Consider the following 21,389-nt stretch of genomic DNA (forward strand, 5'->3'; position numbering starts at 1 on the left):
GAGAAATAACCCAGACCGTAGCAAGAAAGGGTGCCACGGCAGACTAGCAAACAAAATACTCTTCCTTGTCAGGTGATAGGAGGGCGACACATAGACGGATCAGTGATGGTCAGCCAGTACATCTAGACTAGACAAAGGAAGTTAAGGGTTAAAACAGTAAAATCTGGTCACGACAAGCACTATAAAAGAAGGGTCTTGCCATGAACAGAAAAGAGGAACAACGGGAACTTTGACTAAGAGATAGAAAACTTAAAAAAGAAATAGCAAAGAAACGAGTGGGAAAGAAAAGAAAGAAAACCACAAGAAAGAAAGAAAAAGTGAGAATTAGAACAGTAGGCATGCACCAGTAAATTGGTCCCTTCTCTCCCTCATGAAATCCGGCTCTCTGTGAAAACCTTAAGAACATCTGTGCAGAAAAACCACTCAGGGCCGTTTCCCTCCGGGCAGTTAATCTCCATGGCAGGACCTTTTCCTAAGAGATTGACTGCGTTGAGAAGGAACATTCTTTCCTTTTTGGCTCTGCTCCCATGGATTGGATTTTGATTGATTTCCCTAATATTCTGACTAACCCATGTGTATTAATATCCTCTGTTATGTTCTTTCCCTTCCGCAAAGAAAACAATTAATATTGCTGTTGTAATTGAGTTCAAGGGCTGTTCGGTTATTTCCCCACTAAGTGACTAGATATTTTTTGCTTATTTTGTTATTATTATGTCTGTCTGCCACGATTTGCCTGAAACAGTTTTGCCTGCCGCAACATATTCCTGGCAGACCTAGCCTAGTTTGCACACAAGTCGGACCAACTTGAGTTGAAGCTGGACTGGTCCCAACTCTCTTATCCAGAAAACTTGGGCTTAGTGCAGCAAGAGGCAGCCCAACACCACTAGCACAGCCCACCACCTTACACTTTTATAAAGAAAGTGAGGGAATAAGTGGGCAGTATATGGGTTAATCAAAAGAAGAAAGAAATCAGATTAAATTTGATCCGCAGGACCAAAACTAGAGAGGGAAGAACGCCTCTTCTCAAAGTGAATAATCTCCTAGGGAAATCCTGTTGTGGAAATTAATCACTTTGAGGGAAACGGACCTAACAAGGGAACTCTTTGTTTCTGGCAAAGCGGGACTTTGAGAGGGAGAGAGGGAATTAACCTATTGGTGCATGCCTGCCGCTCTAACTCTCCATCTTTTTCTTCTCTTCTCTTTTAATATTCCCCTTTCTTATCTTTTTTTTTTTTTTCCTCTTTTTCTTAATACTTGTTTTCTATTCTTGGTTTTCAAATTCCTATGCCGTGGTGCTGGTTCTTGTTTCCTATACATGGCAAGGGCCTCTTTTTATAGTGTCTGCCGTAACCAGATTTTACTATTTTAGCCCTTAACCACCTTTGCTTGGTCTGGGTATACTTGGCGACCACCACTGGTCCGTCTGTGTGCCACTCCCTATCACTAGACAAAAGAAAAGTATTTTGTTTGTTTGTCTGCCGTGGCATCCTTCCCTGCTATGGGTGTGGGTGCCTTCTCTCTCCGTATCCCTCATGACTTGCACCTAGCAGTTCGAACTCAGTTTTGCTTCTTTTGGGTAGTATGTTATCCCAGCAGGACACTTCCCCCAAAAGAGCCTGATCAGGAATCTCAAAATAGGTTTTTTCCCTCTCCCCACCGCCAAACTATGCCCTCTTACCTCTGACCCATGACCTCACCATGTCCTGTATTGGCTGGGTACAGGCTAGTGAGGTCTGGGCCCTGTGCGTGCCTCTCTTCCATGTATGTCTAAAATCTGCCTACTGCTCATGCGTTTGCCGCGGTTGGCCTGCATAGTCTGCCATCTGTTTTTGACTATTTTCTGGTTCCCCTTTCTTTTATAGCTTGCCCCACTAAAGGGCTGGGCCTTGCTTGATGGTGGGCTTTGCCTTTCTTTAGCCCACCTTTTTTTTTCTGCTACCATCTCCTACCATGCCATTCCATCATTCCTGCTGCAAAATTGTTTGTCTCAATCCTGCTGGGCCTCTTTGGGCCTGCCGTTTATTCTTCTCCCAATAACTCAGTACGGCCATTGGTTCTTTTATTACATCATTGGCGAGCTCCTGTGTCCCATTTGTTTTCTCTTGGGTGTCTCTGACCCATTTGCTTTCCTTGGGCTTCCTCTGCTCTTTTCTTAACTTTGCATTCCCATGAGCTTTTACTGAGTTCTTTGGGCTTCCCCAGCCCAATTACATTATCTTTCATCCTTAGGGTTCATGGGCTTGCCATTAACCCCTTACTTTCTTTGCTTTCATTACTTTAGGTCTGCCGTGGCCCATTCTCACTTTTCCACATCATATACTGCCCATGGTTTGCTTATTTCTCTCTTTCTGGGCTCCTTTAAGTCCATTTACCCCTTCAAGACCCATTTGTTTATCTCATGGGTCTGTGATCCATTATTCCTGCCGCTTGGACTTAATGGATTTTCCATCCATTTACCAATTCTTTTTTGTCCGCGTTGCTGGGCTTCTCCTTTCCACTTGGACTTCCAAAATGGCCATCAACAATGGCAAGCCCATGAACCCAAAGGATGAGAGATAATGTAATTGGGCCGAGGAAGTCCAAAGAACTCAGTAAAAACCCATGGGAATGCAAAGTTAAGAAAAGGGCCGAGGAAGCCCAAGGGAAGCAAAAGAACCAATGACCGTACTGGGCCATTGGGAGAAGAATAAACGACAGGCTCAAAAAGACCCAGCAGGATTGAGGCAAACAACTTCACAGCAGGAATGATAGAGTGGTATGGCAGGAGATGGTAGCAGAAAAAAGGGTGGGCTGAAGAAAGGCAAAGCCTACCGTCAAGCAAGGCCCAACCCCTAAGTGGGGTAAGCCATAAAAGAAAGGGAAACCAGAAAATAGTCAAAAAACGGACAGTAGACTGTGCAGGCTAACCACGGCGAACACATGAACAGCAGGCAGATTTTGGACATACATGGAAGAGAGGCATGCGCAAGACCCAGACATCATCAGCCTGTACCCAGCCAATATAGGACACGGTGAGGTCATGGGTCAGAAGTAAGAGGGCATGGTTTAGTGGTGGGGAGAGGGGAAAAACCTATTCTGTGGTTCTTACTCAGGCTCTTTTGGGGGAAGTGTCTTGCTGGGATGACATACCACCCAAAAGAAGCAAAGCTAAGTTTGAACCACTAGGTGCATGCCATGAGGGATAGGGAGAGAGAAGGCACCTACACCATAGCAAGGAAGGGTGCTACGACAGACAAACAAACAAAATAGTTTTTTTTTTTTGTCTGGTGATAGGGAGTGGCACACAGACGGACCAATGGTGGTTGACAAGTACACCCAGACCAGACAAAGGTGGTTAAGAGCTAAAATAGTAAAACCCGATCACGGTAAACACTATAAAAAGAGGCCCTTGTCGTGTACAGGAGATCGGCACCACGGAAGAGGAACTTGAAAAATGGGGAATAGAAACGCATGAACAGCAGGCAGATTTTGGACATACATGGAAGAGAGGCATGCGCAAGACTCAGACATCATCAGCCTGTACCCAGCCAATATAGGACACAGTGAGGTCATGGGTCAGAAGTAAGAGGGCATGGTTTAGTGGTGGGGAGAGGGGAAAAACCTATTCTGAGGTTCTTACTCAGGCTCTTTTGGGGGAAGTGTCTTGCTGGGATGACATACCACCCAAAAGAAGCAAAGCTAAGTTTGAACCACTAGGTGCATGCCATGAGGGATAGGGAGAGAGAAGGCACCCACACCATAGCAAGGAAGGGTGCCACGACAGACAAACAAACAAAATGGTTTTTTTTTTTGTCTGGTGATAGGGAGTGGCACACAGACGGACCAATGGTGGTTGGCAAGTACACCCAGACCAGACAAAGGTGGGTAAGAGTTAAAATAGTAAAACCCGGTCACGGTAGACACTATAAAAAGAGGCCCTTGTCGTGTACAGGAGATCGGCACCACGGAAGAGGAACTTGAAAAATGGGGAATAGAAAACAAGTATTGAGAAAAAGAGAAGAAAGAAAAAAAAAGATAAGAAAAGGGAAATATTAGAAGAGAAGGAAAGAAAAAGATAGAGAGTTAAAGCGATAGGCATGCACCAATAGGTTGATTCCTTCTCTCCCTCTCAAAATCCTGCTCTCTGCCAGAAACAAAGAATTCTCTTGTGCACCAACCATTCAGGTCCGTTTCCCTCAAAGTGATTAATTTCCATGGCAGGATTTCCCTAGGAGATTATTCATGTTGAGAAGAAATGTTCTTCCCTCTCTGGTTTTGATCCTGCAGATCAGATTTGATCTGATTTCTTTCTTCTTTTTGATTAACCCATATACTACCCACTTATTCCCCTTGCTTTCTTTATAAAAATAATTGTTGTTAAACTGTGATTATCTTTTCTTGATTAGGGATTATCTATTTACTTTAATTAAGAAGTCAAAGTACTTTCTTTTGTCTTATTATTATCATATCTACTTGCCACAACTCATCTAAAACAGCTTTGCCTGCTGTAAGCGCACTCTTGGCAAGCGAGGCATAGTTTGCGCACAAGCTGGACCAAATTGAGTTGCAGCTGGACCGATCTCAACTCTCTTACTCAGAATATTTGGGCCTAGTACCGTAGGAGGCAGCCTAGCCCGATATAACCAAAAAGGCCCACTACAACTGGAAGCAAGGTCCAACATGCTAATATCTTTTTTTTAATCTCTGCTCTGCTTCTTATGTATTGCTTCTTCTAAGAAAACCCAGATTGCTTCTTCTTGCATTCTTTCCATTATCTAGCCAATTTTATCTCAGATGAAGGTTTATTTAAAACAATGAAACCCTTATTTCACTGCCATTGTTTTGTTTTCTTGTTTTCCTTATAAGTTTTCGGGACTTGCAAAAGTAGATATATGCAATTTCAACTTTTTGTTTCATATGATTAGTGTTGATTATCCTGTGGGTATTGTACTATGTTTTTGTGAATTAAATCAATAACATAAGAATTTTGAGTTACGAAGTATGAAAATTGTTCTTCAATCAACTTGAAAAATACATAAAAATAATTTCCTTCAATCAACTTTTTCTTCCCAAATAATGAGGGATTTGCCGATTTTTAATTTTCTTAGAATACTTAGGATTTTAGGATTTGTGCATTTGGGCTTTGTCAAAATTATGCTCACCTCTGTTTGGATTTTTTTGGTATTTTGAATTGGTTGATTGGTTTCAAGTGTTTTTTTTTTTTTTTTTTAATGGTGCTTTTATGATTAGTGTTTAGTCTAATATTGAAATTCAAAATATGGGTTAAAAGCTAATGGGTTGTTATTGTTACACCTATTTCTGTATTTCAATTTTTTTTTTTTTTGGAGATTGGGTGCTTTACAACTAGTATTTTTGCTGTAGTTGTCCATTGTTGTTTTGTTGATTATATAACTGTGAGATGGTTGGTTTGTGTACAATTTGGATGAGATTTAGTAGGCCTTCAAAACGTCCTTTGGTTGCTTGGAGAGACTAAGAAAAAGATAGGAAAATAAAGTTAAAATTGAAGATCTAAAGAATTTTCTTTTATTTTTTCTACATTGTCACAGCTGCCAAACAATGCATAAAGTGTTGCATCTGGGCTTTGGGCCAAATGTTTAGGTTTTGTTTAAGCAAGAGGGGAGAGATGAAAGAGGAATATGAAATCATATGTAGTCGTTTTGAGTTGTTAGAAGTTTATTCTAGAAAATGGATGGAGATTTTTATTTTCTTGGCATTTAGTATTAGACTCCAAGGCAAGTGAAGAAAGGGTGTTTGACTTTGTTAAACCTATATTCTATCTATGCATTAGACATGTAAATTTGAGACTAGTTTGCTTAATGAAACTCTCAACAGTGTACTTGATCTTTTGAATTAATTGAAGTTTACATACCTCATATCATAGACAAAAACAGAGGGAGGGGGGGGGTGAACCTTTTGAAAAGGGGTGATTTGTAGTGCTAATCATATTTCATGTGCCTAGAGCTCTACTATTGCTTCAAATATTTTATGGTCTCGAAAATAAACGCATTTCTAATCAACCTCTCTCTTTGTATTTCTAATGAACATAATTGGTATGTATTTCTAATGAACTTTTCTTCTTTGTATTTCTATTTTTTTTTTTTTTTTTTGAAACAAATTTATGAGATCATGTGTTACAAGTTGTAGCCTTGACATTTAGTTTGGAATTGTAAGACTTGTATTCTCAAAAATAACTAGAGTTGTAAAGAAAGAAGGTAGAAAAGACTTGGGAGAAATGAAACCAATGTACTCCATGTGATGGTTATACGTTCAAATGGCCAAAGTTTGCTGGCCTAAGCATCGACCTAGGAGAAATGCCAATCAATTGAGCAAGGACAACAATTTTTGTGATTGTTATACTTTCAAAAGTACAAAGTGTACTCAAAATTGTATCTTGCTCGGTTAAGTGTTTAATGTTAATGATGTGAAAATTATGTACTGATAGTTAAGTGCTTAGTGTTTATGAAAGATGCAAGGATATGCAATAGCTCTCATGTATGTAATGACTATTTCTATGTAATATAGTAGTGTTTTTTTATATATGAAAATAAATTTAAATCTGCTTATGAATGGAAGGATTTGGAATTTGAATCTTATATGTGATAATTTGTTCACAAACTACTGCTTATGAAAACAACTGAGAGAGAAGGGAGTAACGGGGCAAAAATTAATGCTATTGAATAAATTATGGGAAGGCCAAATTGAGACTCAACCTTCCACCTAAATGCTTTCGGTGTAATGATAGGCCTATCCAAGTGAGGAATGAATGTTGCACTTTAGCAAGAACAACATTAAGACCCAAAGAAACATTTCATGATGATCAATTGATACAAAAGTAGTTCTATTACAGAAATACAAAAACATAAAATTCTCCAACGGTAAGGTAAAATTAAATTGATGGCCTAGCAGTTAATTATTGAAAAAAAATTTAAGGGTATGTTTGATAACTGTTTTTTCCCATTATTTTTACTCAATTTGTGAAGGAAACTGAAAATATGTAAAAGACTATTTTCAGTTTCTAATTTTCAAAGGTTAATGAAAACACGCATTTAATTTAATGAATCTATCTCATTTAATGAGTTAACATTAGAATTCAAATCTTAGTAACAACATATTTTAGTATTTTTTTTTCTTCAAAAAACTATCTTTTTAATTTCAACTAACCAAACATGTTTTTTATTTCAAAAATACAAGAAAATTGTTTTTTCTTTATATTCCCAAAAACAAGTTTTTGGAAATAGAAAACAAAAACTGTTACCAAACATAATCTAAGTGTTCATATTAGAAAATCCTTGTGTGTTTCGATCAAAATGGTCAAGAGTACTTTCTGCTACTCCAACATCAATGTGAGGAAAAAACTCTATTGTTACAAACATATTATATCCTTCAATGAAAAAGCAAAAAGTAAAGATCAAAGGTTCCATGGTAAAAGAAAAAGGGTTATTTGGCGTGAGATGAAGGGAAAGAGAGATTCCAACTTAATGCAGCAAATATTCAACCAAGATTCTTATGAAATATATATTAAGGATATATGTGGTATAGTAAATGCTATTTTTAAGTGAATGGGTGAACAAGTTTGTGGTAAAATGGAGGGAAATAATGAGAAGGCTTAACTGTATTAGGTCTTTTGTTGGGGGGGGGGGGGGGTGGGGGAAGGTTGCTTATAACTAAATTAAGAAACATTTATGGAATTGAGATTTGTTGAAAATGACAAGGAATGTTTGTGGGTAGGTGAATATGAGATTTTATGGATTGAAAGAGGTTATTTATGAATTAGGGGAACTAATCTACAAGTTGAAAGAAGACTTTTCTTTATGAACTATGGATCAAAATAACAAGAATGACAGAAGTTTTCAAAAGGGTTGGTGTGTGTTGGTAGAACTGATGGGATTTCTCTTTTATAGTGGAGCTTAAGCGAGTAATTAGCAGGAGTCCAAAAACGTAGGGATGATCAGTAAGAAGGTTGCCAAATTGCTCATTTGAGGATTTGGCAAAAAATGGTAATTTTTCTTTTGGGATGTCTTGCTCTTTTGGGTAACATCAGATGGAGGTGAATATTTGGGTAATCTTACATTAAATGCTGAGGTTCTTGGGATTGGCTTCAACCAATAGGATTAAGGCAGGTATTAGGGTAGAATTTTGGTTGCTGCAATTGAGATTTGGACCCTAGACCTAGAGAGTAGGATTCAGCACCCCAAACTAGGTGTTAAATTTTAGGCCTACTTCAGAAGATTCAGCTGGAGATCCCTTCATGCCCTTCAAACCACATTTTCCCAAATTTCCCCCTTTTAGGATTCATGGGCTTGGTGCATGAACCGATTCTTGAACATTTTTGACATTTAGAGATATGCTTTGTTAAGGTTTGAGTAACTTGGTTATGGCCTCCTTCTACTAAAACTAAAGCTTTGAGGAAAATGATGGAGTTCCATTACCCATCAGACTTTAGTTGCTAGCCCAACCTCTAGGCACTGTCCATGTCAGGGAAGGTAATGGGAGAAAGTTGATGGGACAAGTAACTAGCCCTTAGTTTAATCTTAAAGATTTGGTTACTCCTTGAGGAATCCTCCAGCTGAGCCTTGGTTAGGGATGGACAAGAGAGAAGTTGTCCAGCTGATTCAATCTTTTGCCGACTGCATTTGCTAGGACTTCAGATTGGGCTTTTCTACATGGGCTGAACTCTTCAGCTGAGCCCTTTTTGTGCCTCTCTTCACTTAGGTTTGTTCCCTTTCTATTACTTCTTGGGTCCTACAAAATGGACAATATTGACACATGTTTCCATGGGTATTTTAATCCTCATGGGCCTTCATTGTTAGTAAATATTCTATATATCTTTGGGTTTTAATAAATATTTGTAATAGGTTCTTGGGTAATGATTTGTAAGATAATAAAATAATAGTATTTGACATAAACTTAATTATTTCAAAAATCTTGGTGAATAATATCTACTATTTTTAAATAATGACTTCCATGTTTTTTTTTTAGGATAATATAGGTAATGTTTATGAGTTCCAAATAAGACCCAATAATCATGTAATGAATTAAATGATGAGCTTGTAAGATGAATAATCTACCATAGCATCATGAACATAAAATAAATAGTGACCATGGGTTTTTATATGAATCTCGTGTGTTTAGGACAAATAATCATAACTTTCCATGAGTTTTGGAAGTAGATAAGTAGCCATGGGTTCTTAAGATAAATCCCATGGGTAGGTAACAAGATTTAAAATGATTGTAATTATGAGTTTAGGTGATTTCATCATTAACATATGGTATCTTCCAAGTATCAACAACCTTGGGTTTTTTACTAAATAATGTCCAGTTGCTAACTTGGGCTTTTAATATTGTCAATGAGAAAATTGAGTTTTTTGATATTGTCGATAATAACTGGGCTTTTGATATATAATTTTCCATGAATTTGATATATAATTTAGCATTAGCAATTCTATCTCAAATGTCATTTTCACACACCAAAACCTATTTTAACACACCACTTTGAAATACGTTCTACATAAGACCTTCTATTTTAACATTCAATACATTAAAATAATATATTCAATCAATTAAAATATTCATTTTACTCCACAACCCATAAACCAAATAAAAAAAATATTTCACTACCCATAACCACTAGCGACCATGACCACAACCCAAATCCACCAAAATCCAATCAAATTTGCAACAAAAAAAATCATCTAAAAAAAAACCAAAATCACAAAAAAAAAAAAAAAAAAAAAACCACCGGAGGAAATTAAATAAACCCACCACCACCAGAGGAAAAAAAAAAATCAGCCGATCCACAACCCACCAACTAGCAGACAAAATCAACCCAAGACCTATATCATAAACCTACCAAAATCTTTGTCAAAATCAACCCATGACCTAGACAACTCAAATCGGAAATGGGCGAGGCAATGAGAAGGTGAGATGGTGGCGTGGAGATATCGGAAGTTTGGCGAGATTGGTGCTAGTGGAGTTTGGCGGCTTGGCAAGATTGGCTATGGTGGAGATCGGTGGTTTACTCTAAGGCGGAGAGTGAGAGAGGAAGAGAGAGAGAGAGAAAGAGGCTATGAAAAAAAATGAGAGGTTGAGAGAAAGATTGGCAAACGAAAGAGAAAGAGAATGACACGTGAGAGGATAGAGAAAATGCATAATAAAATAATGACAATTTTTTTTTACAATTTCTACCATACTGTACTAAAAATAGAACGACATGATACACAAATGCCAATTTTTTAGTATTTAGCATACCTAAATTCTAGTGCTCTAATGATTGTGTTTATCATCGGACTAAAACACTAATTAATTTTTGGTGTAGACAAAGATTGAAGTTCAAATCTCTTAATCAATTATAGGAGACTTTACCAATCAAACTAACTAGATCCACGATGTTATCATCCATTAATATCCGAAGTTTTGTCAAGTTCACAGTACCTTACATATTGCTTGAGATATTGATCCATTATATATCCGAAGCTTTGTCACGATTGGTTTACCCAGCTAAAAACAAAATATCTCTACAAATACAAGTAGATGTTGAGATTTGAACTGATCGGGAACGGTCCCCGGCCCCACTTGGAAAGAAGTCAAAAGATTCAAGGATCTGGATTCCCAAAATAGTCAACAAAAAATTTAAAAGATTCATTCACAATCACAAGCACAGGCACAAGCACAGCTAGCAAAAACAAAGCAAACAAAGACATTCCGAAGAAATCGATAAACCTCGAGAGAGAGAATCATATGGATATTTCCATAAATTCACACGACCGACGACACACATCACGCTTCACGCGCGTCGATTCCAAAGTAAGCAAGCTAAGCAAAAGGCAAATCAAGCCGTGTTGTTTGCGCAATGAAATAAAAAAGTCCCGCGCTTTTCCCTCGTCTTTCCACTTTTATTTTTATTTTTTTAATTAATCTAATTATTCTATATTCTTCAACAACTAGTATAAATAATAATACTATATACTTATTGTTTTAACCAAAAATATCAAAACCTCTCGAAACTCTCTCTTTCTCTCTCTCTCTTTCTTTTTCGCTTCGCATCTGAGAAATTTCGTCTCCTTCTCTCCGAAGCACGTAAACCATGAATTCTAGGGTTTCTTCTCCAGGTACCACTGATTCACCTTTAATGTTTCGATTCCTTTTTTTTTTTTTTTTTTTTTCTTTTGCGTTTTCTTTGTGTGTATTATTGTATTTGATCAATTAGATCTCAAATTCCAGTTTTTTTTTTTTTTTTTTTTTTTTTTTTCGCGGAATTTGATTCAGGTGGATATCGATCATTTTAATCATTTGCTTGATATGAAGGTTTCGATTAATTTTGAATTTAAGTTTTTATTCGATTGTCTTTTGCTTTGAATTTCGGCAAACGATGAAGCTTTAGCTAGAAATTACCATTGGTTTGAATTTCGGCAAACGATGAAGCTTTAGCTAGAAATTACCATTGGTTTTTCTTGCGTTTTGGCATTGGCTCTTGGAATGAATAATATTTCGTATTTTAATCAGAAATTGATTAGTTTTTACTTTTAGTTGAAATTTCCATTTATTAATTGAATTGTGACTATTCTCATTCCATTTCATTAATGAAACAATTGTCATATATGGTTCGAAATGACCTCAGTCTTCACTCTGTATAGATTCTTTAATTCTCAGAAACTATGATAATTTTTTTTTAACTCATAAACCCCACCACAGTGGTTTAATGTGATAAATTTCAGAAAGGGCCTGAGAGATTTCGCTTCTGAGTTGTTTTCGTGCGTGCTACATGGTTTTGATTTGAGAAATTTAGGATTTTATATTTAATGGGATTGGTTGCAGAGTTAGATGGCGCTAGTAGTTAGGATGATTTAATGTGTAGTATGCAGGAGAGCATAGGAAATGGAAGCGTAATGTGAGCTCTATGTTCGTCAATAATAGACAAAACATAGCTGGTTGGGAGTAATAGGGACTGATTCACTTCTTTCTTGACCCTATGGAAATTTGCCTATCCTGTTATTGCCACAGTAACTTCCCACTCCTATGACAGTTAATCTAGATGTAGTTGATGTTGAATAAGTGAATCTTCATGTCTTGGCTTGTTCCATGCCGATGGGTAGTCAGGTTTGAGCAGTGGTTCCACTGTGGTGAAATGCTGAGAGCTGGATTTATCAGTATAATAACTGTCTTGAAGTCATATGAGTAGGTTCAAAGAAACTATATTTAGTTACATTATCCTTAAATAGTGATTAGCGTCCTACACTTCTGATAGATGACTTTTCCAAGAAAAAGAGAGGATTAAGGTGAGATCTCAAGGGTCCTACATTAAGCTGTGAAAGTTGATCTATATATTTATATTGCCTTTACCTTTTTCCTTTTTAAGTTTTGATTGAGTCTTCCACTTCTTTAAAGCTTGCTTTAGCACTAGATTACACATTTTTCATTTAGGTAAGCCTTTGTTCTTCTTTTTCACTTCCCCAATACACGACTCCATCTTTAGTCAATACATTCTACACACACATTGATAGTTGGGGTTGGGGTTGGGGGGATTTGACTCTTGGATGTCTCCGTTGGAAACACTAGAAGAGGCCAACCAGTTGAGTTACAAGGCTCTTGGTCAATACATTCTTGTCTTGCATTGTAATTTAATGGAGAAGCAATGCTTATTTTTAAGGGTAGATTACACATACCACCCTTGTGGTTTACTTATAAAACATGGAACTACCTTGTGGTTTATTTTGTGATACTCCCCTCCCCCCCTCCCCCTTCTCTCCTCTTGTTGTTAGTTTTATGAGGCATTTACCTCCCTTCTAGTTTGTTGGCCATTTTCACTAATTTTAACAGAATTTGATGATGTGCCAAATTTTAACACTACATATAGAGAAAGAATTGAAGAGAAAATTGTTCTACCCTCACATTTCTGGTTTTCTTTCTAACTTTCTCCTTCAATCCTCATTTGGGTTTGTCTGTTTAGAAGGTGCAAGTTTTAAGGTAAAACAATCTTTTATTTATTTATTTATTTTTATATTCTTTCCCCATGAGTGTTATTTTCCCAATGGTTGTTGTTAGAACTTGTCACATTATTAAATTCCTTTAAAATTAGCGGAAATGCCTCATAAAGCAAACTCCACGGGACATAAATGCCTCATAAAGCGAACCACAAGGTAGGTAAGTGTCACGATATAAAATACAGAGTAGCTCCATGTTTTAAGGGTATACCACATGGGTGGTAGCGATAACTTATCCTATTTTTAATTGTATCTAACTAAGCCTAAAACTAGAACTTAGCTCATTAGAGTTTGGACTTAAGTAAAAGATAACAATGGTTGCCAGACCTCATATATTTGTGCAGTTACAATTGTAAATTCTATTTATTTACGTTGATTTGTTTCTCATGAATGGTGTTTTTTTTTTTTTTTTTTTTTAATCTGATCAGGTTTTGTATGCATAGTCTATTTGGATATCTTTCGTTCTGTCTGCAGTAAACAAAACTGAAATAGACAATGGATATTAGGTTCACCATGATTGATTTGAGAAATTCACTTGCATGGTTGCTGATTTGCTCCGATGCTTATGGTCCATTTATTTTCAAATGGCTGGTAACTGGATCATTTGGGCTTCTAGCTGTCATATATGCATTTCTTAAGTGGCAAAAAAGGAAATCTCTAAAATGGGTTGAAGCTGCTGCCAAAGCAAAGAAAAAAGTCTGGAAGAATCTAAAGGTTCCTCTATCACATCATATGTGGATAGAAGATTTTGCTGACGGTGAACAGCCATCCATGTGCTGTGTTTGCTTGAATTCCTTGGTGTCTCCTCAAAATTTAGGTACAAAAGCCTCATCACAAACCCTTGTTCATCGTTGCTCTGTTTGTGGTGTAGCAGCTCATTTCTATTGTTCTCAGTTAACAGAAAATGATTGTAAGTGTGTGGCACAAGCTGGTCTTAACCATGTTCGTCACCACTGGTCAGAAAGATGGGGTGATATGGATGATAATCCTGAGATGTCTGCTTTCTGTTTTTACTGCGATGAACCTTGTGGTGTTCCTTTTCTTGATGCATCTCCTACATGGCATTGCTTATGGTGCCAACGCCTTATTCATGTCAAATGTCACACTAAAATGGCGAAAGAATATGGTGATGTTTGTGATCTGGGTCCTCTTAGAAGGATTATTCTTTCTCCACTCTGTGTGAAAGAAGTTATTGAAGAAAAAACTGAAGGTGGAGTGCTAAGTGCTATAGCCAAGGAAATTATATCTTCTTCTATTCACAGCCGGATGAGAAGAAGGAACCACCGTAGCAAAGATGGAAATGTTCGTTCTGTAAAGTTGCAAGATGCCTCAGTGACTGATACAGCTGTTGGAAAAGTGCTTAATGGCCTTGCTGGTTTGAAGAGATCTGGTGGTGATTTCAATATTGATCTAAAGAAGAGTGGCAATGCAGTTAGTGTAAAGGGTATCCGTAATGGGTCAATACAAAGAAAAAATGGAACTGCTACCTGTTGTCAAATCAAAAGATATCAACTGGTTGATTTGCCACAGGATGCAAGACCTCTTTTGGTCTTTATAAATGCCAGGAGTGGAGGTCAACATGGGCCTACTCTTCAGAGGAGACTGAACATGCTATTAAACCCTGTACAGGTGATTTTTTGAGCGCTCTAGTAGCATTCAGTTTATGCATTACATGAATCAATGATTTCTGTAGAAAACTAATTAGTGATATTAAATGCCTTATTTCATTGTACTCTTTAGTCTCTCTTGAAGATGTTATAATACATAGGTTTCCCTGGATTATGAACAAGTTAATTGCTGTTGTGCACTACACATATCATAACAAATTAACTCTTTTGGCTTGTTGAAGAGCCCTTTTGGGTCCATGCCCTTCCTCCTTTGCTCCCCAAAGAATACAACACACAAACCAAACAAATAAGCCAGGTTACTGTTCTTTGTTCTGTACCCTGCATATATCTAACTATAGTTTAGCTTTGCTACAATGCTAACCCTAAGTACATCTAGTGGTTCCCAGGGCCTCAGAGATAAGTGAGGTCTTGAGTTAAAAAATTCTAACAGCATCTTGAGGCCGCCCTTTGTTGGGGGTGGGGGGAATACACACACCAAATTGAATAGTCAGGTGCTCGAAGAGCTCTGAACACTCATGTTAGCCAAAAAATAAAAAGAATTCTTGCTACAATGCTATGCAAGAATGACTTGTAGTTTCTTGGAATAACTGAATTGATTTTCCTCAATATTCGATAAACTGTTAGTCTGCACAGAAATGATTCTGTCTGCACTGAATTTTCAATTAAGTAAAAAATAATAATTTTTTGGCAACATCATTACTTCCTCCTGGCCATCTCATCATCTGCATGCTTTAATGGTTTTATGGTACCAGGAAACCTCTGTTAGGGTATGAATCTATTGCCCTAATCACTCTATGATTTAGATTGGAATCATTGGATGATCCTAAATGTTTTAAACTTCTACTCTATTAGGCAATACAATGATCTATAATTGTTTTTTTGCCTTGGACAATAATTTTATTAGTCTCATAAGGTGACCTGTAAGACCAAAATAGGCTAAAGATGTAGAAGTTGTTTCTCATATGCTATCTTCTTTCTATCGCCAATGAGCTCTTGCTCAACTGGCACCTCCTCCCCCTTGAGTTTTAGGTGGAGGGTGAGGTTGTGGGTTCAAGACCCATTTGGTGTTTGTGTAACTTACCAATGAAAAAGAAAAATGCTATATTCTCTCTCTCCTTGCATTGTCTTCTTTGGTTCAATATATGCTATTGTGATGGGATATTTGTCTGAGTTTTTCCTATTCCTATTTGCAGATTTTTGAATTGAGTGCATCTCAGGGCCCTGAGGTGGGGTTAGATTTGTTCAAAAATGTGCAATATTTTAGGGTTTTGGTCTGTGGTGGAGATGGCACCGTTTCATGGGTTCTTGATGCAATTGAGAAGTACAATTTTGAATCACCTCCACCTGTTGCTATTCTTCCGCTTGGTACAGGAAATGATTTGTCAAGGGTACTGCAATGGGGAAGAGGTTTCTCTACAGTTAATGGACAAGGTGGCTTGACCACACTTTTGCAGGACATAAATCATGCTGCAGTTACAATGCTAGATCGTTGGAAAGTCGATATAAGAGAGGAAAATGGAGAAGGCAATCCTGATAAAGTACAATCAAAGTTCATGATGAACTATTTAGGTATTTATCTGAAGTTACTATATTTTAGTGCTCTTTTCCTGGATCAATCTGATCTTTGCTACTTTTTATTTTCTAGGTATTGGGTGTGATGCGAAGGTTGCATATGAATTTCATGTTACTCGGGAGATAAATCCTGAAAAGTTTTGTAGTCAGGTAGCTATACTACTTTCTGTTCATCCTTTTTCTTTTTCTTTTTTTGTTGAATAATTATTGAGTCCATGTTGTAACAATTTCTTGAATCTTTTGCATTTTCACTGACACTTTAAAAGACCAGATGCGATTTTTTGAAAGTGTCTACAAGTTTACATAGTTTACTCAATGATTTATTCTTGGACTGGGACATTAGGGTAGTCGGTGTGCCTTGCCTTGAAATAAGGTTGGCTGGCTGAGTTTCATTAATAGGTTGATTGAATTTGTTTTATACATCGTGGCTACAAACAGGAATGACCTGACAATAAGGTGACACATATATCTATCAACGCAATATGAGTTTGAAAGAGAGAAGTGGAAAAAAATTGTTTACTCAGTTTTGCATACTGCAATGGTTTTGGTTAATCTTTTGTTCTTTTTGTTCTTTTCTTCTTAGGAGAATTACAGTGATGGGTTTAACCATAGTAGTTCTCTGAGAGGCTTGTTATCTTTAATATGTTGTTAGCTTTGAAATTTTCTGACTAAAATTTTGTGGTCAGTTTGTGAATAAATTACGATATGCCAAAGAAGGTGCCAGGGATATAATGGATAGAACTTGTGCTGACTTACCATGGCAAGTTTGGCTAGAAGTTGACGGGAAAGACATTGAGATTCCAGAGGTACAGCATTATTAATGATCCTTTTTTTTATCCAATTTATTTTCTTTCATGTTATAATTGCCGCTGTTTGCTAATCCTTTTTCTGCACCAGGATTCTGAGGGTTTAATTGTCCTCAACATTGGCAGTTATATGGGTGGAGTAGATCTTTGGCAAAATGACAACGAGCATGATGATGATTTTCATCTGCAGACCATGCATGATAAATTGCTTGAGGTTGTATGTGTTTGTGGAGCATGGCACCTTGGCAAACTTCAGGTCTGAGATTCTTCTTATATCGTGTGCTTCTCTATACTAGCATGTTTTAGTAAAGAATCTTTACTTTATTTATAATGCTGACCTAATATTATTTTCTTTTTTCATTGTACTGTGCTAGTATGTATTTGAATCTCCCAAAAATTTAAAATTATAATATAATTATTCAATATATCTCTCTCTCATGTGTGCACACACTAAAAGGTTTTAACAATCTCAAATAAGCACATTGCTCACGCAGCAAATAGGAACACATTGGCGCTTGATTTTTTCTTTTGAAAGCACTAGTTAAGACACTCCATATAAATTACTTGAAGAATAGTTCAATTATATTTGATAACTAAAGCCTGACTACACATTAATTATTATGAATAAGCGTTTGAAACTGCATTTTCATTAGGGGTGATCATACACCCAGCCAAACCGACCAGGTCTGAGTCGAATTGTCGTGGGTGTTTTTGGTAAAAGAAGAGATTGGAAGTTTTTAAAATATTTTTTGGTTGAATATTTTCTGTTTGTTGTTTGATGATTGAATTTCAATCATTTTGGTAAGAAGAGCTAGGAGTGAATGGGAGCTTGAGGTATAGGGTGTTAGACTGGAGACTTGACAGACACCCTTCTGCTCACCTAAAAGTGTAACGCTGACAACTAAGAAGCATAGACACGGACACAACATGGGGCACGGTGACACGGTATTCTTAAAAACTAGGGCACGACACAGTGGGGATACGACAATTTATTAATTTATATTTATGCATAATAAAATTTTAAACATGTTTTATATTAATTGGTGATAATTATTATAATATTGTTACTAACTTTGGAATGGTAGTGTACTATTCCCTATTTGGCATAGCTTTAATTTAATTGTTGACGGTTAGTGTTTTTTTTTGATAGGTAATAAGACTTTTATTAAAAAAAATTGAACATCATGTTCACGATGGTGAACACTTTGAACAATGAAACAAATACAAGAAGATCAAGAGCTAAAAGAAATAGAAGCTAAAAAATCCGCTACAACAATACAATTCGTACACCCCCAAATACGAGCCCAAAGAAACAGAGTACGAAAAAGTAAACATCTTGGTATTAGAACTTAGAAACAAGAACACCATCTATTTCGGTCATCTTGGTATTTCAAAGGAAAATAATAATAGTAATAATAATATAATGCAAAGCTTTAAAAAAAATAATAATAATAATATAATGCGAAGCTTTGTCAATAAGCTGCTTGCTTTTGAATAATGCAAAGCAAAAGGAAATGGTGAGAGCGCCAATGTGACAAGAGCAACACAATGGGCCAACACCAGTGCCAATGGATTGAGACAAGTGTTGATGTACCAAGACCAGTCCTGATGAGCTTTGCTGGAGTGGAGATAGATGACAAAAACCAAAGAGAGAGAGAGAGAGAGAGAGAGTGCGATTGGGTTGAGACCAATGCCAACTAGATTGAAAATCCAACTTCTTATTCTTCCCTTTTTCCCAAATTTTTTTCGTATCTGTGTTGCAATCGACCATGTCCAAAGCAAAATAAATAAATAAAATGCCAAACACCATACAGACACTGAGACACAAGCAACTGTGTCCGACATGAATACGCTTTGCTTTTTGCCATGTATGTGCTTCCTATGCAGACAGTTTTGACTAATCCCTAGGTCAGCATGTGGCAAAGTTCCCAATCAAGGGGATCAGGCTGAGTAGCAATTTGATTACCAATCCAAGCCTGACCGACTGATCACCCCTAATTTTCATGACTTTTTTTTTCCAACTCAAATGATGGCGTATTCTCCATACCATGACAGTCCAAATTCTAAGGCCCTGTTTGGTAGAGTTGTTTAACAACTCATTTTCAGTTTTTAAATAACATTACACGCATTTCCACACACTTTTTCACCCACATGTATTTCAAAAAAATACAAACAACATTACTCAAACTCCTCTACCAAACGGGCCCTAAATATTTCATATATCTAATATTAAGGATATAAAGATTGGTGCACAATCAGCGTTTTCTACCCCAAAAAAAAAAAAAAAAGATTGGTGTACAATGTTGAAATGTAGCAACATCTAGACAAAAGTTCTGTACATATTGTGTTTATCATGTATATTATATTTAATTTGATACTGACATAAGCTATTTAAATAAAATAAAAATACACACACAAGAAATTGTTTACTAAAAATAAAAAGATCATTTTATGCTTCACTAACAACCATGCTTTAAGCAAACACACAGTATCCAAACAACCTCCCCTGCATATTTTTATCATGACTATATATGCTCTTTTACTTATCAAAAAGAGTCTACATGTTTTTTGTTTTTACCTTACATGCAAGCATATGAGGTACAGGGATTTATTGTTGAAACATTTCTTGATAGTCATGGTTGTACACAACTTTGGGTCAATGTTTTCACTTTCCAGTACAAAAAGATAATCTATATGTATGATAGTAATGCTTGTTTTCTGTATAGGTTGGACTTTCCCAAGCCAGAAGATTAGCTCAAGGGAAAGTCATAAGAATACATGCTTCAAGTCCTTTCCCAGTTCAAATAGATGGGGAGCCATTCATTAAACAACCTGGCTGCTTAGAAATATCACACCATGATCAGGTATAATATATTTTCTGTAACAAGATTTTGATGTGTGCCTTCGTATGTGCTTATGATGGGATAAATTTTGTACTATTATAGTTAATTTGCTTGAATCAATACCCGTGAAATTAGATTGAACTTAGCATCAACAACAATCTATCTTTGTCTATTTGTATGTTGTAAAACTGATTGACAAAAAAGAAGTGGTTGCCCATCCTGCTGCAACAACAAAAGGCTTTTAGATCTTGGGTTGGATGTGGTCTGTAGCTGAAACGCATGACCCGGTTTTTATGGGAATTGTATATGGTATCAAGAAAGAGATCACACGTGTGTGCACAAATTTAACTTGAAGGCCCCCTCCCTGTACAGGGGAAATAAAAAATAAAAAATTCTCTTGCTCTTTTTGAAAGAAGAAATGTAATTACCAATTGACCTTCCTTCTAATAGGAACTTTCCATGTTGAAAAGAACCTTTCTATTATGTCACAATTTTGCAATAAAATTCATGGATTCTCTTATCTTTGAGCCACAGCTGCATTCCTGTATTGTTCCAAACCTTAATTGGCATACTATTTGTCATGAGAGTTGCTTCTTATCCCTCTTTCTCGGAGCTCTTATACAATCTTTATACTCTATAGATGTACTATGAAGTTACAATGTGTGTTTTTGACTTATCATCACATCATTTTTAACGCAATTTATCCTTTGTTTTAAAGTTCTTTACTTTTTTTTTTTTTTTTTGGGAAAAAAAAAAAAAAAACCTTCGATTTTTGGTATATTGGGGGATAGGCTAGACTGTATTGAGATTTTTTGTTTGAAATTAATGAATTCTTGGTTTGCATCTATTTTTTATGTCAGATGAAGACATTTAGGAATATTTGCGTGAAAATTCTTGATATCAAATAGTATTCTGTAGTTGTAGCCTTTGTGTATATGTATGTATCTACATAAATGTATATCTCTAGTTTGTTTTCTGAACTCTCCCCAATTTTTTTTAACTCAAGACTAAGTTCCTTTTTTGGCAATTTGATTATGTATGCTCAGGTGTTCATGTTAAGGAGGGCCTCTGAGGAGCCTAGAGGGCATCCAGCTGCAATTATGGCAGAGGTGTTACTGGAAGCCGAGTGCAAAGGCATCATCAATGCATCTCAGAAGAAAGTTCTTCTCCAGGAGATGGCCCTCCATCTCTCTTGATCTTTATCCCAACACACCCCGCCTTTCTCTTTGTTCCTCACACTTGATCCAGCTAAACATACTTCCTTCTTTTTTTTTCTTTTTTTTTTTTTTTTTTTTTTTTTTTAAGACAGAATAGGTCGCCAATACCACTGCCTTTTTACAAATTACCCCATTTTGTAGTACATATACCGGTGAGAGAGTCAGAGAGTTCCAGGAGGAGCAACTATAGAGAAGTGTGAAAATATACCGAGATTCAATTTTCAATAAAAAATTTCACGTGTATTCTGGGTTCCAATCCCATCTATGAGCAATCAAATTTGTATTTTGTCCCATTATTCTAGTCCATTTTATTTCTTCTTTTTCTTTTCCTTTTTGTTTTGAT

General features: G+C 36.6%; 1 protein-coding gene across 1 annotated transcript; it reads left to right on the top strand.

The window, feature by feature from the left end:
• The first annotated feature begins 10,960 nt into the window (after window positions 1-10,960).
• Window positions 10,961-21,339, top strand: LOC126701683 (diacylglycerol kinase 2). The gene is made up of 8 exons (XM_050399989.1): window positions 10,961-11,108; window positions 13,409-14,609; window positions 15,802-16,177; window positions 16,254-16,330; window positions 16,867-16,986; window positions 17,078-17,242; window positions 19,713-19,850; window positions 20,876-21,339. Exons 2-8 carry the CDS (start codon window positions 13,476-13,478, stop codon window positions 21,023-21,025), a joined length of 2,160 nt encoding a protein of 719 aa, XP_050255946.1. The 5' UTR covers window positions 10,961-11,108; window positions 13,409-13,475; the 3' UTR covers window positions 21,026-21,339.
• The last annotated feature ends 50 nt before the right edge of the window (window positions 21,340-21,389 follow it).

This window comes from Quercus robur, chromosome 10 (genome assembly GCF_932294415.1).
Source record: "Quercus robur chromosome 10, dhQueRobu3.1, whole genome shotgun sequence".
NCBI lineage: Eukaryota > Viridiplantae > Streptophyta > Magnoliopsida > Fagales > Fagaceae > Quercus > Quercus robur.

Bases quoted from the DNA above. Each gene is read 5' to 3' on its own strand.
- LOC126701683 (XM_050399989.1), top strand. From the start codon at position 13,476: ATGGATATTAGGTTCACCATGATTGATTTGAGAAATTCACTTGCATGG. The intron at 17,243-19,712 runs GTCTGAGATTCT...TTTTCTGTATAG, and splicing joins GGCACCTTGGCAAACTTCAG to GTTGGACTTTCCCAAGCCAG. The intron at 19,851-20,875 runs GTATAATATATT...ATGTATGCTCAG, and splicing joins AAATATCACACCATGATCAG to GTGTTCATGTTAAGGAGGGC.